At 34.8% G+C, this 18,096-nt stretch overlaps 1 protein-coding gene across 4 annotated transcripts in view; it reads right to left on the minus strand.

The window, feature by feature from the left end:
• The window catches only part of LOC105492606 (LDL receptor related protein 1B), a 1,932,714-nt gene that overhangs the window by 696,047 nt on the left and 1,218,571 nt on the right, over positions 1–18,096 (minus strand). For all 4 annotated transcript variants that reach the window (XR_011609732.1, XM_011759820.3, XM_011759819.3 and 1 more), the window contains exon 21: positions 5,927–6,109. Coding sequence is in view for 3 of the 4 variants with exons in the window: in XM_011759820.3 (XP_011758122.2) it covers positions 5,927–6,109 (183 nt within the window). In the remaining variant the exon portion in view is untranslated. The remainder of the gene's footprint in view (positions 1–5,926; positions 6,110–18,096) is intronic.

The following is an 18,096-nucleotide window of genomic DNA, read 5'->3' on the forward strand; positions in this document are numbered from 1 at the left end:
TAATACCATTCAGGACATAGGAATGGGCAAGGACTTCATGTCTAAAACACCAAAAGCAACGGCAACAAAAGCCAAAATTGACAAATGGGATCTAATTAAACTAAAGAGTTTCTGCACAGCAAAAGAAACTACCATCAGAGTGAACAGGCAACCTACAGAACGGGAGAAAATTTTTGCAATCTACTCATCTGACAAAGGGCTAATATCCAGAACCTACAAAGAACTCAAACAAATTTACAAGAAAAAGACAAACAACCCCATCAAAAAGTGGGCAAAGGATATGAACAGACACTTCTCAAAAGAAGACATTCACATAGCCAACAGACACATGAAAAAATGCTCATCATCACTGGCCATCAGAGAAATGCAAATCAAAACCACAATGAGATAGCATCTCACACCAGTTAGAATGGCAATCATTAAAAAAACAGGAAACAACAGGTGCTGGAGAGGATGTGGAGAAATAGAAACACTTTTACACTGTTGGTGTGACTGTAAACTAGTTCAACCATTGTGGAAGACAGTGTGGTGATTCCTCAAGGATCTAGAACTAGAAGTACCCTTTGACCCAGCCATCCCATTACTGGGGATATACCCAAAGGATTATAAATCATGCTGCTATAAAGACACAGGCACATATATGTCTATTGTAGCACTATTCACAATAGCAAAGACTTGGAATCAACCCAAATGTCCATCAGTGACAGACTGGATTAAGAAAATGTGGCATATATACACCATGGAATACTATGCAGCCATAAAAAAGGATGAGTTTGTGTCCTTTGTAGGGACATGGATGCAGCTGGAAACCATCATTCTCAGCAAACCATCGCAAGAACAGAAAACCAAACACTGCATGTTCTCACTCATAGGTGGGAATTGAACAATGAGATCACTTGGACACAGGAAGGGGAACATCACACACCAGGGCCCATTGTGAGGAGGTGGGAGGAGGGAGGGATAGCATTAGGAGATATACCTAATGTAAATGACGAGTTAATGGGTGCAGCACACCAACATGGCACATGTATACATATGTAACAAACCTGTACGTTGTGCACATGTACCCTAGAACTTAAAATATAATAATAAAAAAAGTATGATTTCTCAATTAACCCACTGATTGTTTTGAACTATGATCCTAGTTTTCAAATACATTTTTAAAAATCATTCCACTGTAGATTTCTAATATTTTGTGTGTGTAGAGAATGCTTTTTGTAAATTGCCAATTATTCGAAATACTTTTAAGACTTCTTTGGAACGTAACATATGGTCAAATTTGAAATAGTTTTCTATAACTTTGATGTACATGGAAGAGTATATATGTATTGGTTTAAGTTTATTAAACACATTTAATAAAGCTTTAAATAAATATCTTTGTACATCTGACTCCTCAAATGCATGAATATATCTATGTGATAAATTCCTAGAGGTGGAATTGTGGGTAAAATTGGAGACAAATTGTAAACATTGAAATATATTGCTTTCCACAGAGGTTCACCAGTCTCCACTGAAAGCAAAGTGTCTGCTTTCTCTACTCTCACCAACATGGGTATTACTGTGCTTATTTATTATCAATCAACTGATGTCAAAATAATGCAATCCCACTGTGGTTTTCAACCACATTTTTTTATAGGTGTTATGGATGGAATGTTTGTGTCCAGATCAAATTCATGTTGAAATCCTAATCTCCAATGTGATGGTATTGGGAGGACTGGGAGGTAATCAGTTATGAGAGTAGAACCCACATATCATAAGAAGATTGCCATCTGCAAACCAGGAAGAGTGCCTTAGACAGACACCAGGTTTCCCAGTTCTTGATCTTGGACTTCTCAGTCTCTAGAACTGTGAGCAATAAATGTCTGTTGTTTAAACAACTCAGTTTATGATAATTTGTTACAGCAGCCTGAACTAAGATAGTCTCATTCTCCACCTTTTCTGTTGCAATTATTTTGCTTGTCATATTTGTGCTGAATTCTTAATCATTTTAAGAGTAAAAGTTTTCTCTTTTTCTTTTTGGAGGTCTCAATGTACTTAAACTTATTTTTCAGACATATAGCTTATTGTCATTTAATCATGAATAATTTATTTTGTAATGACTGATTTTGATGAGATAGTTTTCTTCATGTATGTTAAAATTCTCGTTTGTAATCTCATCTTGGATCAGAACTTTCATTTTTTTCTCTCTGACTTTATGAGTTTACTTGTGCCTATCTACAAGCATTGCTGCTTCGACTCTGGCCCACCCCATTATTTCCAGTACTCTTGGTTCAGAAGTACAATTTATATATATATATTTGTGTGAGATTCTATACTAAAACAATATTGGATTTTTATCAGATTCAATCTCCAAGCCAGACAGAAGTTCAGCTTAATTGCCATGCCTGTGTCCTCCCATCTCTTTAGGTACAGGACTTCATTTAAGTAACCACCACTGGCGGCAACTAGCAGTGATACATATATATTTTCAATTCTCCTTTCAAAAGCAAATGGAGTTTCTTTCCAGGTTCTGATTTCCAGTACTGCCTGCCTCCAGATCCCAGCTTCATGTGGGACAGCTTTATTTCTATTGACCCTAAGATTTGAGTACCTGTTCATTTCTGCTAGCCTACTACCCAACCCAATAAGGTACTCAGGTTTAGCTTACCATTTGACACTGTGCTATATTTCTGTTACTTAGAGATACATATTTTTTGTTCATAAGGCAGTATCTCCTTTATTTTATCCTGTTATATTTTATCATCACTTCCGTGTGTTGAGAAGTGAAAACAGGGAAGCAGAAAGTTCAGAGTGTAAACTTGAAGTCTCACCTTCACATGAATTCTTTTTTTATTGTCTTAATGATATTAGATTACTTGTGTGAATACACAACTATTTATTACTATCCCTACTGATAAGCAATATATTATTTCTAACTTTTTACTATTAAAAATAAAATGGCTTATTGAATATCTTTGTGCATATGTAACCTTATACAATCCTACTCTTCTTTACATGAATTTCTAGAAGTAGGATGGAAGGATTAAATTTACATTCCTACAAACAGCTGCAGGGCCTATTTTCCCGGTACTTTGCCATCACTATGTAATATCAAACTTCTCTTTAATTTTTCTAATCTGAAGAATGGCATTTCTGAGTTTCTTTTCCATGACAGAGTGACTGAAAGTACACTTCCCTTTTCCCCAGTTACAATACAACTGCTATTTGTTAGTCTGGAGTGTAAGAGAACAGATGTGGCACAATGCACTTCTTGGTCAAAAATAGGTCCTTTGAGATTAGAAGTTCTTAAATGATGACTGTTGTATTGTACTTGAAGTTAGCTCTCATTCTCATCTTTATAGGAATATAAAAACCGAATGTGCTTATGTTTTGAACACCAATAGATGACAATTTATGTATTAAAAAGCTATTCTAACTACCATATATAAATTAATTAGCCTGAAAACTTTTGAATGTTCAAACTAACATTTTAAAAATCTTTGAAAATAATCATGAACTCTGGATTGAACATTGTGGGTAAAGGTCTTGCAGCTTGTAAAACTGAGAATTTAAAATAAATGAAAAAATATCAAAAGGTTTGTAGATGAATACATATTTTAAACCATTGCTTATATTTGTGGTTCATTTTAATGACTGCAATGTTCACAGAAGTCTATCATAAATGTGACTTTGTAATTGTGCAACTCTTCCAAAGTTGGATACATTGTGGTTTACTATATCCAAAACACAGATCAAATTAGAAGCAGATGGACAAATTTCACTTTCTTTTAAAGTGAAACATATGTTTTATCACAGTTTCTTTTTACATCAAATTTTTGCTTACCTAAAAACTATTTGTTAGAAACATCTGATGTTTAATTAACAGAATTATTAAACAGATAATCCAAATCTCAAGTCACCACATATAAAAGTGTCTCAGAAAATTCAGTTATCTAAAGATAACCAGCCTTCCTCATCATACTTCAGATTTATTTTTATGTTGAACTATATTCACAGGAAGTTGTTTTATAAATGTTAATTGCAAAATATCAATACACATTTTAAAATAAATCACAAGCACTTAGAATATTCTCTTAAATTTACTTAATCATACTATTTATTATTTACATGCTTTGTCTGCAATTATTTTTTTCTCAACTGAAAGTTCAAACTAGTTTTTACTAACACATAGCTTTGAGAATTTACATTACTGTGAATCTCTTTATAATTTATTTCCGTATAGAGAAATTGCAGCCTGGTTTTATGTTTTGATCTAAATTTGCTTTAATAGCATATCCAAGTAGTTGAAACTCAGGATTTTCCATATTGGTTTATATCTTGTTTTAACAAAGCTTTGCCAGTTTCTTTTTCATATATGTTTTAAAAACTGTTAGCTGCTATATTTTAAGATTAATACGATCAGGAAAATGCCAGAAGTTATATGGGGAAAATATACACAACCTATGCTTTGAAGTATATTAACTCGAGTCAAATAATTGGCTCTTTGGCATTAGAATTGCCTTATTAAATAAAACCTATTTATGCCATCAATAATTCATTCATTTGACAATAATTCATCTATTAATTTTCAATTAATACGTGTTCCAAAAAGACCATTTCTGAACTTAAAATCACATTTTTTCTAACAAATTACCCTAAAATTATGAGTCTTTATATAACAATTGAAGAGAGTCACATAATTGTGAAAAACATTGTTGAAAAAAACATTTTGGAAACACAATTTTCTGGCTAGGAACAGGCTTCAGGAGTATGTATTTATCTATACCTATGTTAGCTTGCATTTATTTTTCTTATTTCTTATTGGAATCCTTAATTGTAACTAATAGGCATGTTTAAGAAAAGAAAGACAGTGCCTTTCTATATCTTTAAATGCACATCGGCCATGTGGTTTTCACAGTGTTTTCTTATACCTTTTAGTTCTCATTTGTACTTTTTGTTAGAATATGTAAAAATAGGGAGCAAAAGAAATCACTAAGAGCTCGTGATTAGGCAACTGAAAACCAATTTCACATCAAAGAGAGATTCCAGAGATGATATCCTGAAATCTACAGAAAATTATTTCCATGGATTATTTGGAGGATGATACCAACCATTTCACAAATTACACCACAATAGCTCATTGTAATCTAGTTTTCTCTAAACTTCAACACATCATCTGGCATAAAGAGGGAAGAAAATAAGTTTATAATTTCAACTGGAACCCAGTATATACAGTAAAACATAGTAGAATATAAGATATTCTATTACTATGACTTCTCCATTTTGGTTCCCTATTTGTACACACATACACACACACACGCACATGAAACCAAAATGGAACAGTCATAGTAATAGGGTATCTTTATAAAACACAATAATAGCCTCAGTGACTCTTGGATCAAAGCTTTAAATGGCAGCCAATATCTTTGTCATAACAGAATTAAGCAATAGTACAGTAATATTTAGGAAATTAGTTGAAAATAAATACACATAATTCTTTCTTTTCTAAGTAATCTTCATTTAAATTTTAGGGTGAGGCATTACCCACAGAAAGAGAAATGCTGCCAGCTGGTTTATCATACTTATCTCTCTCTTGATTCTGAATTTCCAGATTCTGTATTCCAGATTGCCTGGTTTAAAATCCCAAATCTCAAATAAATAAATAAATAAATTCAAATAAAATCCTAAATCTGACATGTTGGCTCTGTGAGCGTGAGCAAGTTAAAAACTTCTCCTTGCCTCATGAATTCATGCAGATAACATTCATAGAATTATTCTGGCCCCATTGATAGTTCTCCCTAAACGTTAACTACTACTATTATACATGAGCACATCTACCAGAAATATAAGACTACTTTTTACAAAGGTGAGAGACAGAGTCAGGATGGGCCAAAAGGATTCCACACTCAGGGAGCCCCAATAGAAGCCAAAAGCAATGTTCACTTACCTGTACTCCAACAGGAAAACTTGGTTTTGTGGTCACACAATCGTATGGTACCATTGCAGCCTTTTTCATCACTACCATCTTCACAATCTTTTTCTCCATCACAGCGCCACAGATCAGGAATGCAGTTACCATCAGGGTGGCACTGAAATTCATTTCCATTACAACCAGCAGGAGAATGAATCTCTTAATTTGAAATGAGGAAGAGAGAAGCAGAGGGGGGCAAGATAGGAGAGAAATTATGATTTTACTTGTTGGTTGTTTTTATTTCACATTTTTTTCTTTCTTCAGACATTATTACAGTGCTAGAGAGAATACATTTTTACTTTAGATGGTTGATAGGTATAAATCTCTCTAGTATTTTCTAATTCATTTAAATAACATTAATAGTCAGAGAAAATGACGTTTCTTGCCTCCCCTAAAATTTCTGAAAGTACTATGTACATTAGAAAAGAAAAAGTAAGGCCGGGCGCGGTGGCTCAAGCCTGTAATCCCAGCACTTTGGGAGGCCAAGACGGGTGGATCACTAGGTCAGGAGATCGAGACCATCCTGGCTAACACGGTGAAACCCCGTCTCTACTAAAAAATACAAAAAACTAGCCGGGCGAGGTGGCGGGCTCCTGTAGTCCCAGCTACTCAGGAGGCTGAGACAGGAGAATGGCCCGAACCCGGGAGGCGGAGCTTGCAGTGAGCTGAGATCCGGCCACTGCACTCCAGCCTGGGCGACAGAGCGAGACTCCGTCTCAAAAAAAAAAAAAAAAAAAAAAAAAAAAAAAAAAAAAAAAAAAAAGAAAAGAAAAGAAAAAGTAAGATAATTTGTGGATATTCTGTTGTGGTTTTTACTCATGTCTAAAGGATGAGCTCTCTCAAGGGCTTTTCTCTAAGACACATAAATTAGGTTATACATTCTAATCTTAATGATAAGACCTTGGCTGATTTTCTTATCTTTCTCTAGGTAATTTCTTTCAAATTATTAAGAAGCAAATAACCAAAAAGTAATAAGTACTTTCTGACTAACAAAATCTTTGAAGAATAGCATCCAAAATTCTGAGAAATAGATATAAAAAATCAGGTAATAAATGTAACTTCTGGACATAGGACTTCAATTCTAGAATCAGAATAGACACTTAAATGTTAAGAATTTAATTTAATGAAATACTATATATTCAAATGTATCAATTAATAATTCATAACAATGACTAGGTAACATCATTGCCCCAAATCTGCTGATTAAAAATATAGGATAAATTCTGCAGGTAAACATAAATAAAAGTAAGAAAATGTAAATGTTGGGATACAGATGTTTGGCAGTTTAACAATTGAATAACATGACTGAACTGCAGCTTATTAAAACTTGTGTTAACGTCTAATGACATATTAATCTGTATTTCCAAATACTATGGTAAATAAATATTTTAGTAGATATTTTTAGACCAAAGTTTTAATGTAACAAATTTATTGTGTACCTTGTATAGCTCTATCCAGCAATTAATGTATAAGCTACCTATAGCAGCAATTGATCTTTATAATTATGATAAATTTGAAGCAGGTTCAAGTGAATTTCTCATTATTTATTGCACTGGTTTGGTAGATATCTATGGTTATAAATTAAGGTTAATCTAATGTCAAAGCTAATAATAACACTGATATCACCAAAGCAGTCACTTACTCTTTTGAGACTTCTATTTGTTCAGTGCGAATGCACCAAGGGTTGACGTGAGAATTAAATTAGATATCTATAAAGGATTAATTCAATTACAAAGTTTTGTTGCTGTTATTTTCTATAATATAAATGGTTCAGTTCTGTATTTTTCTTTATTTAAAGACTTTCAGCAACTATAATCTGTCAGGTGATACAATACTATAAAGATGTGCAAGATGGACTTGACCATACATCATAAATATTGCTAGTGCAGTAATGCTGAACCGATAAATAACCAAAGAGAAACAACTCTTTGTAAGCAAGGGTAAAGAAGTTCTGTTGGTTGGCTGGGCGCAGTGGCTCAAGCCTGTAATCCCAGCACTTTGGGGGGCCCAGGCGGGTGGATTACGAGGTCAGGAGATCGAGACCATCCTGGCTAACACGGTGAAACCCTGTCTCTACTAAAAAATACAAAAAAACTAGCTGGGCGAGGTGGCGGGCACCTGTAGTCCCAGCTACTCAGGAGGCTGAGGCAGAAGAATGGTGTAAACCTGGGAGGCAGAGCTTGCAGTGAGCCGAGATAGTGCCACTGCACTCCAGCCTGGGTGACAGAGAGAGACTTTGTCTCAAAAAAAAAAAAAAAAAAAAAAAAAGTTCTGTTGGTCAAAAACATGAATTGTAATTTATAGAAAACCATTAGGACTAATTTTCAAAAGTGATCACCGCTAAGAACACATACAATTAGTAAAGCATTGAGTTTTATCTTGCTTTAAATCCCCTTCCCAAAACAAAAACTTTATTTTTCTAGTATTCTAGCTATCTAATTCATTCTCACTTTGGACATACCATCTTTTATGGTTAGACAAAATTCTTGGTTTGTATACAAACAATCAATCACACACAATCAATAAAATGGTAAAGTCTGTGCAGAAGGGCAAGATATATATACAATGTGATATAGCAATTTCCCACCATATTTATTTAGCATCTGCAGAGTTCCCTATATAGAAATATATTCATTGATTCAAACAAATGTATTTAGAAAATATCTGGAAGGAGAAAATAAGAAATAACAATGCAACAATAAAAAAGAAAAATCAATAAATGATGTAGTATAGTAACTATTTTTATCATATTTACATCGTATTAGGTATTATATGTAACACAGAGATGATTTAAAGTATATTATGGGAGGATGTGCATAGGTTACATGCAAGCACTACATCATTTAATATAAGAAACTTGAGCATTCTTGAATTTCGATATCTTCAGGGTCCTGAAACCAATCCCCAGTGGATGTGGAGGGATGACTGTATGACATAGCTACTATAGTTGTAAAGAATTATTTGGGGACTGGTTTCATAAACAAGATATTGTGAAGTCTTTAAGCCTAGGCTATAACTTGAAAATTCTATATTAGCTCAATATTCAGGAAGAAGAAAAGAGACAACTCAGACAGACCTCCAAGGCCCATTCAGCTCTGTGCATCATTTTATGTGAAGAGGCCAGCTTCCATGCAGCAATGAAAGGCCGTTTTGTTCTTTTTTCCTTCTACTTAACTTTCCTCAAAAACAAAACAAAATATGCCTTGGCTCATCTGACTTTTATAGCCTGTAGCATGAGCTCAACCAATAACATTTAAAAATTGTATTTCAGGTAATTGTCAGAGATTCCAAATGTTTAATAAAGAATGGAAGATGCAATCTATTGATTTTTCTACATTCTCCAAAATAAGAGTCAAAGACTGGCAGCTCATATATTGAAACTGTTCCTCAGTATGTTCAATTTGACAAACACACTATTGGTCTTTTAAAAATCTGAGAATTTTCAGTAAAAACCTAGACTCTCCAGTACCTTGAAAATTAGGGAGAGTCTTGGGTTGGCATCCTTGCAAAGTTAACTGCTACCTGCATTATATGTGGCCAAACTCAGTTACATTAGCACTTTCCTTTTATAAAGATCAAAGCAGAATCTTTGAGGAGAGAGAGTATGCTGTTATTGTGTAAGGTTTTTTCCATTTGCTTTGCTTGCTATTGTTTGATTTATTTGTGCTTCATAAGTTAATCCACTCATTTGTTTTCTTATTCTAAATAAATATTTACCTTATAAATTTAAATACAAATGTTATATTTACCTGGAGATTTTCTTTCTTTTTTTCTTCTTAAGCTACCCATGTCTAAACCTCTGTATGCTGGCATAACATCTATTAAGGGTCACCACAAACAACTGCATTATAATAACATAAAACAAGGGTATAGTCCGAAGAAGAAAATACAATTTAATATTGTGAACTTTCAAACCTAAAGAGGATAACAATTTTCTAATAAAGCACATACACATCACTAATGTGTAGCTCCTTGTCTTGGTTATATTATTCTCCCCAGCCTGGATTGCCTTCCTGTCTTCAGAACGTCACCTATTAATGTCAGTAATTTTTGCTGTTGTTCTTACTGTCATTGTTTCTGAGACAGGGTCTTGCTCTGTCACCCAGGCTGTAGTACAGTGGTATGATCATGGCTCACTGCAGCCTCAACCTCCTGGGCTCATACAGTTCTCCCACCTCAGCCTCTCAAGTAGCTGGGACCACAGGTGTGTTCCACCACACCCGGCTAATAAACAACAACAACAACAACAACAACAAAACTGTACAGATGGGGTCTCACTTTGTTCCCTAGACTGGTCTTGAACTCCTGGCCTCAAGCAATTCTCCCGCCTCAGCCTCCCAAAGTGCTGGGATTCCAGGCGTGGAATCCCAGCTAATGAATGTGATTTTTAGGACTCATTTGCCTTTAAAAAAAATACCTAGGATTGGGTTTGTAGATTCAGAGACTTCATGAGTAGATTTTAGAGGATTTGCAGAAGCTCAGAAATAACACATGATGCTTTTTATTGATACGCATTTTTTTTTCCTGTGTCAGAAAGTTAGAGCTTTTGACTCTCAAGGTGGTCTTCAAGAGCAATGCCAAGACCTCACATTTCTCTGAGTGTTTATCTCCCATTCGGTGTACCTTGCATGGATACGGCAGCCTAGATGGCATTCCATTTTGCTTATACTTTACATTAATTACATTAGATTGAACCCAGTGGAAAAAGGACCAATCATCAGCTCCTTTTGATTAAAATTAAATAGATAGGTCAGGCACAGTGACTCACACCTGTACTCCCAGCAATTTGGGAAGCCAAGGCACATGGATCACCTGAGGTCAGAGTTCGAGACCATCCTGTCCAACATGGTGAAGCCCTGTCTCTACTAAAGATACAAAAATTAGTTAGGTATGGTGGCTCATGCCGGCGATCCCCGTTACTTGGGAGGCTGAGGCATGAGAATCACTTGAACCCAGGAGGCAGAGATTGCAATGAGCCAAGATCGTGCTACTGCACTCCAGCCTGGGGGACAGAGGGAGACTCTGTCTCAAATAAATAAATGGAATTGCCTATTGAAAGCATCCCATATTACAGAAATGATTAATTTTCCTGTAGTTATGCACATAAGTAGCAGAGATGAGATTCAAACCCACATAAATTTAGAGTCTGCTCAGATTTATGATTGTACCATTTTTAACTTCTTGTATGGTTTTTCTCATATAAAAACTCAAGACCAAAAATAGAATGCATTCATATAATCAAAAAGCATTTATAAACTCATTAATTTTCATATTTAAATCATTGCTGTCCAGCCTGTTTGTTTTCTAATAAAATTTAACATTTATTTTACGCTATTGTAAGATCATGATAAAATTTGTTCTTTTACAAAAAGTTCAATACATTACCTGTTGTGTGAGGCAGACTAGTATTACAACATGGCAGGCATTTTTTTGTTGTTGTTTTTTTGAGATGGAGTCTCGCTCTGCTGCCCAGGTTGGAGTGCAATGGTGCAATCGTGGCTCACTGCAACCTCTGCCTCCTGGATTTAAGCGATTCTCCCATCTCAGACTCCCCAGAAGCTGGGACTAAATGCACCCGCCATCATGCCTGGCTAATTTTTTTTTTTTTTTTTTTTTTTTTGGTAGAGGCGAGGTTTCATCATGTTGGCCAGGCTGGTCTCGAACTCCTGACCTCAGCTGATTCGCCCACCTTGGCCTCTCAAAGTGATGGGATTACAGGCATGAGTCATTGTGCCCGACTGGTAGGCAGTTTTTAGGCACTGGGATAGGGCAAAGAATAAGACAGAGACTTATTCTCAGAGTCCAGAGTGCTCACCACCACACCATGAAACCATCAGTTCAGACTTATTCTCATAAAACTTGAACATGAGCAAAGAAGGGAGCATATAGGCTTTTAATAAATAATTATACAAGAAATCAACTAAATTACTTAAGAAAGTCATAAGTGCTGTGAAGAAAATGGATGAGAGTAATATTATAGATAGTATAACAGAGAATAATAGACTGGTTATGCTGTGATAACAGGTCAATACAAAATCGCTGCATCTTACAAATATATACAACTTAATTATGGCTCATTTTACATATCTACTGTGGATCAGTGGGTGGGCTATCCCTGTGGTGGTCATTCAAAGACCCAAGCTGATGAATAAGAGACCAACTTGAATGTTTGCAGTTGGCAGGCGAGAGGGAAACGAGGGTTCTGGATGGTCTCATATCCAATGCAAAAGGAAGATACATCATTTCTGATCGCAATTCATTGACCAAACCTAGTTACATAGCGTGGGGCCCCATCTTATTGGTCCCAGTCAACCACAAAGGTCCCAGGAAGTACAACCTTACCATAGGCCCAGAAAAGAGAATAAATAGAAATACATTGTCAATGTCATTGATGACTGCTATCAGGAATGACTTGATTATAGGAAAAATATTAAAAAGGGTGATAACAGAAGGTGACACTTGAGTGAGACCAAAATGATGGGAAAGAACTAGCCATGAAGATGTTAGGACAAAAGAATACACAGAGGGAATAGCAATTGCAAAGACCTCAAAGCAGGAAAGAGTTTAATTTTTACAGAAAAAGAAAAATATATATAATGGTAGTGAGTGAGTGAAAGGAGACCTGAGAGGTAGGTAGGGTTGATTCTTGTAGAGATTTATCAAAACTCATGCTAAGATAAGATAAGCACAATAGGTATCTATCAGAGATATTGAAGCAGAGAAGTGATGGTGATATAATTTAATTTACATTGCTTAAAGTTTTTGTGAGCTGCTGTGTGAAAATACGGATTTTACAAGACTTGAGTAGAAGTAGAAAAACCAGATAAATGGGTTTCAGTGGAGTCCAGATGCAAAATGGAATGCATATTTTTTGCATTTGAAAAGATTTCAGAATAGTGATTATTCAAATAAGTAGGCTATGTAGGCAGTTACAAAGCAATGTCTTAAATGCTGTGGTATGAGAGAATGCCAGGAGAACACACAGAAGGGAAGACTGTCCTGGACTTGGGGGTTTCATACTAGGCATTTCTATGACAGAAAATTAATCAGAGTGTTCTGGGTCAGAATTAAGAGTCAGGCAGGGGAAAAAGTTAAATGTAACAAAAGATTTTCTGCACGAAGCCAGCAGTATTAATAAAATTTTGGGTAATGTGTGAGCAGAAGAGGGGAGAAAGAGAAAGCTAGATTGATGGACAAGGCCTAGATCTTGAAAGATCTTGTGTGTTGTGATGAATGTCTTGGATATAACCTTACAGGCTTTTGGGAACCACAGAAAGACTACAGCTAGATTTGGATGTAGTCAGACTTGCAGTTTATGTAGATCACTTTGAGACCATTTAAAACAATAAATAGAATACAATCTCCAAGAACCTTCACATTTATAAGGGTTTTATGTATATGCATCTATTTTATCTGCTTGGACACTTAAAGTTTATACCACAATCACAGAGACTAACACACACACACAGAGCGAGAGCGAGCAAGAGCGAGAGCGAGAGAGAGATTGAGATTTATTTTCCACTTCCCATTCTACCTCCTCACTATAAATTACAGATATCTCTAACCCGTTTCTCACTATCTGTAGGCTTGGATGGGTGTTGATGTTTAGGAATGCTGTCCTCTTCTGCCAGAAAACAGAAAAAAGTCATGAGGTTTTATTATCTCTTGACCTTCTTGCCAAATCTGAAATCCACTTGTTAACTATTGTTGATTTTCCTCTGGATGGAAAGCTACATCCCTCTGAGGAACCTATGATGACCATTCCAGCTTTAGTTCCAAGCCTATATAGTTTCCCAGAGTCCCAGTTTTCTAAACTTCAGGGCTTGGCACTCAATCTATCTTTCTAATATGGCTTGTCCCAACGGATTGTTAAAATGATGACTATTTATATGTATATGCGCATGCTATTTTACTCTTATGTTTTCATGTTGGTGATGCCAGTTATATTTTTAACTAATACAATTTTATTGTATTTTTGCCCTGAAGCTATTTACACCAAGCATACAATTTGAGGAATCTGATAAATAAGTAAATACAGAGCCCTGAAGGAAATGTGGCAACTGCTGGTAGATTTATCCCAATATTTAAATGAATTCACTGGGACTAAATATTTATAGTTAGAAGACTAGCAACTGTACAGTGACAGAAAAAACCTGTTTTCTTCCTAATGTTAAAAAATGAAAATTAGTATTGCAAAAATTATATGTATGATATAAATATTTTTATTCTGAATATGCTTTTTGGTATATAAAAATTGTTAAAGCTTCCTGAGAAAATAGCCAAGAATCATGCTGCAAATACAACGGAATATTTAAATTGTGAGGCCAACCTGGGGGAGAAGTCTTTTTCTTTTTTGATTATTTTAATGGAGTTTATACCTTTAACTTGTCATTCATTGTAAAGTGCTTTGAAAATTAAAAAGCACTGTATGTTGGATGTGCACAGAGCTCCCCGTTATCATCACCACGTGTCAGTCCTTGCTCTGTTCTTAGCTTTTCTGTGAATCACTATGTTTTAATAATTCCCACACTTAAGGCAGCCTTTTGCTTCAGATTTCTTCTCCAGACACTCTTCTCCAGTTCTGACATGACTTAGAAGCAGGTCTGGCAGCACATCCACAGCCTCATTCTGTTAACCAACAGAATGTGGACATACCTTTGTCTGTTCCTGTCTGAGCAGAACCTTAATATCCCCCTAAGGAGTTTAGCCTGCCCTCAGTTTCTAGAGATCCTCAGCAGATAGATGCTTATTAAAAGCTACCTCCTAGACTTTGGGCTAACTGGTTTGTGTTGGGATTGGTGAGGATACACTGCCCTGCTCTTTTCTATGTAATGTGGGATAAACTCCCTAGGGGATGCTGACTACTTGATGGTAGTATGATCTCTGCTGTGAACTCACAGTGTAGTCAAGCCTAAGTCTTTCTTCTTAAATCAACCTGTCCTTATCCCATTGGACCTTCATGACAGCCTATAGGTCATTTGGATTTGCCATATCTCTTGTTTTATTATTCACATGTCACTTCCCTAACTTTAACCTCACACACACATCCAGACCATGTGTTTTTGTGTTTTCCCTTTAATTTCAACAAACTCCTTTTACCTCCTTATATGTAGTCACCACCAGAGATTATCCTGATAAGATGTTGGATGAAACCATTAAACTCATCATGAGTACATAGACTTTAGGACTTAATGATAAGTGAAAAAAAATTACAAGATCTTAAGTCTTTACATATGTTTACTGTCTGAGTCAGTTAGAAAAGTTTAATAGAAGGGAATGGAAAATAATGTGTGGCTAACTAGGCAGAAGTTAAATTATCTTGAATGTTCAAAACAGACATTCAAATAATAAAGTGAAACAGAAGCTTCAATGTAGAGTTCTAAATATCACCCTAGTAAATTAAAGTATTATCGAAGCAATATCTACATAAAACATTGACTTAGTTCATTAAAATTTTACATTTTAACATCTAGAACACCATGAACATTTTGTTTAAAATATAAGTAAGTATCAGAAGAATGATGAACTCTTACATTATCTACATGTAAATGAATAGGTGCATTAATTTGCTGAATTGGCTATGTAAAGTAATGGAGAAACCAACTTTCCCATTCACTGTTTGTATTAACCAATCAATGTAACAGATATGTTAGTTATCAAATATTAAGTAAAACAAATTACAATGTGGATAGGCTACATTTGGAAATCACCGGTTGGTTTACCAGTGTGCTCAATGGTAGCAAATATTTTCTAGGAAAAAACTGAAGAAAAGATATTATTTGATCTTAAAAAATGATGTCAAACATTTTGTAGAAATAATATGCATAAGCACATACTTATGAGATATCTCTGTGAGGGAGGGATGGAAAATATAATTTAAAAATTATTAATAATTTATTTATTCTTACTTCAGACCTTTCTTCTCCCTTTTGCCTTTTTCCCATGAATTTGATATTCTATAATATATGGGTGTTGGATTATTCAAGATTACAGATCTTTATAATATGTCTCCTTGTATTCTAAATGAGGGGTTAGCAAGCTGTAACCTGCAAACTAATTCCAGCCTACCACCTGTTTGTATAAATAAAGTTTTATTGGAACCCTGACATGCTCATTTGCTGACATATTGTCTAAGGTTGCTACCATGCTACAACGGCAGCTTTGAGTAGCTGCAATAGGCAAAGCCTAAAATATTTACCGTCTGATCCTTTACAGAATAAGTTTTCCCACTCTTGTTCTAAACTATTCTAAATATTGTTTGTGATTCACAGAACATGATATTCAGGTATATACATATCAACAATAACAACCCAGGCACAATGACTAATTCCTTTAACTCCAGTGCTTTGGGAGGCTGAAGTAGGAGGATCACTTGAAGTCAGGAGTTTGAGACCAGCCTAGGCAATATAGTGAGACTCTGTTTCTATAATTTTTTTTTTTCTTAATTAGCAGGGCATGGTGGCATGCACCTGTAGTCCCAGCTGCTTAGGAGACAGAGGGGAGGATTGCTTGAGTTCAGTTCTAGGTTTCAGTGAGCTGTGATTGTGTCAGTCCACTCAATCCTGGGTGAAAGAGTGAGACTCTCTCTCTCTCTCTCTCTCTCTCTCTCTCTCTCCATATATATATATATAAAATATATATATATAGTGTATATATATAGTGTATATATGTGTGTGTGTATATGTGTGTGTGTGTGTATATATATATATATACTCTGATATTAGAATGTTCCTGAGTATTAAATACACAGTATTAAATGCACAGAAGATTGCATTAATTTATGTAGATTCTTTTAGGCATCAAAGTTATTTGTAAAAATATTTTGGATGTACATAATGGCAATACATTTTCCTTAGGTAGCCCATGCATGCACAAATGCCAACCTAGACTTCAAATAAATATCTTAACAAAAAGTGAATGATCTGTTCAGTATAGTGAAAGAATATAGTATCTAAATGCAAATTCAGTTGAAGCTTCATATAAATAAGAAAACAAATGCTGACAGGTCAAATAGGTTCTAAAGGAAGCTAAATACCAACTACTTCTCAAAGAAAAGGCAGCACTTTATCCCATTGCTTATTTTTTCATTATCACAAAAGCATGGACATATCTCATTACTGAGGAGTGAAGTCAGTCTTTTTTAGGTTACTCATATCTTTTGTCTCTATGTTGTTTATTTTTTGCTGAATGCCTGAAACCCTAACGTTTTAATAGTCATTAATCATAACTTGAGAACAGGGAATCAGAATTTAAAGACTACGGAAAGTAATTCACTTTTGTCATTTTTTAAGCTCTGCTCAAAGAGCAGGACAACAGGCTGAGGTTCTTCATTAAAATTAGGTCTTTACACTATTAATTATATCTTTAACAAAGCAAGGGATGTTACTCTGATGTCAAAGTGCAAAATAATTCTCTTAATAAAAAAAGCTAAATTTATCCAGAAATACATGTGGACCCAATACCAACTTTCTGCATAGTAAAAATAAAGATAATTGGCTTCTTTCTATTCTTATGAATCACGTTCTAATATTTTACTTTTTTACATTACATTTATTGGATTTGTTTTAATTTTCATGATAAGCACATTGTTAGAAATATACTTTGTTATTAAGTGATTCAAAAGCCTTGAGTTGTCTTTAATTTTGATGTGAAAGTTGGTTTCAGCATTAAGGTTAAAATGACCTTTAAAAAGTTATTTTGCCTTGGAAAACAAAAAGAAGTTTCCTATGGATAAAATCCATTAATAATTAACACTTTATATATCTCAGTGGTATTTTATTCTAAGGAAAATAAATCAATCTGTGAGAGAATAGTTAAGCCAGACAATTTGTATTTCATTGAAAATAGATATTATATGTCTCTAAAATTAGAACCTAAGTTTTACTTTAATTGTATTTTATGAGAAAACAATCCATAGTTTTACTAAAAATAGTCAGAAATATCAGGACAGAAGCGTATATGATTTTGCCAAGTCTATAACACATAATTTGTGAATTCCCCCAAATTCAAAGCCAGTACTTTATTCTCAATAAAATTTAGTTACTGAAAAATAACAGCAGCTGGTTTTGCACTCTGTGTTTGTTTTGGTAAAAATGAATTGAATGAGGATTACGGAAAGACAGCAGAATAGAAAGCAACAGGAATAT

This window comes from Macaca nemestrina, chromosome 11, assembly GCF_043159975.1.
Source record: "Macaca nemestrina isolate mMacNem1 chromosome 11, mMacNem.hap1, whole genome shotgun sequence".
NCBI lineage: Eukaryota > Metazoa > Chordata > Mammalia > Primates > Cercopithecidae > Macaca > Macaca nemestrina.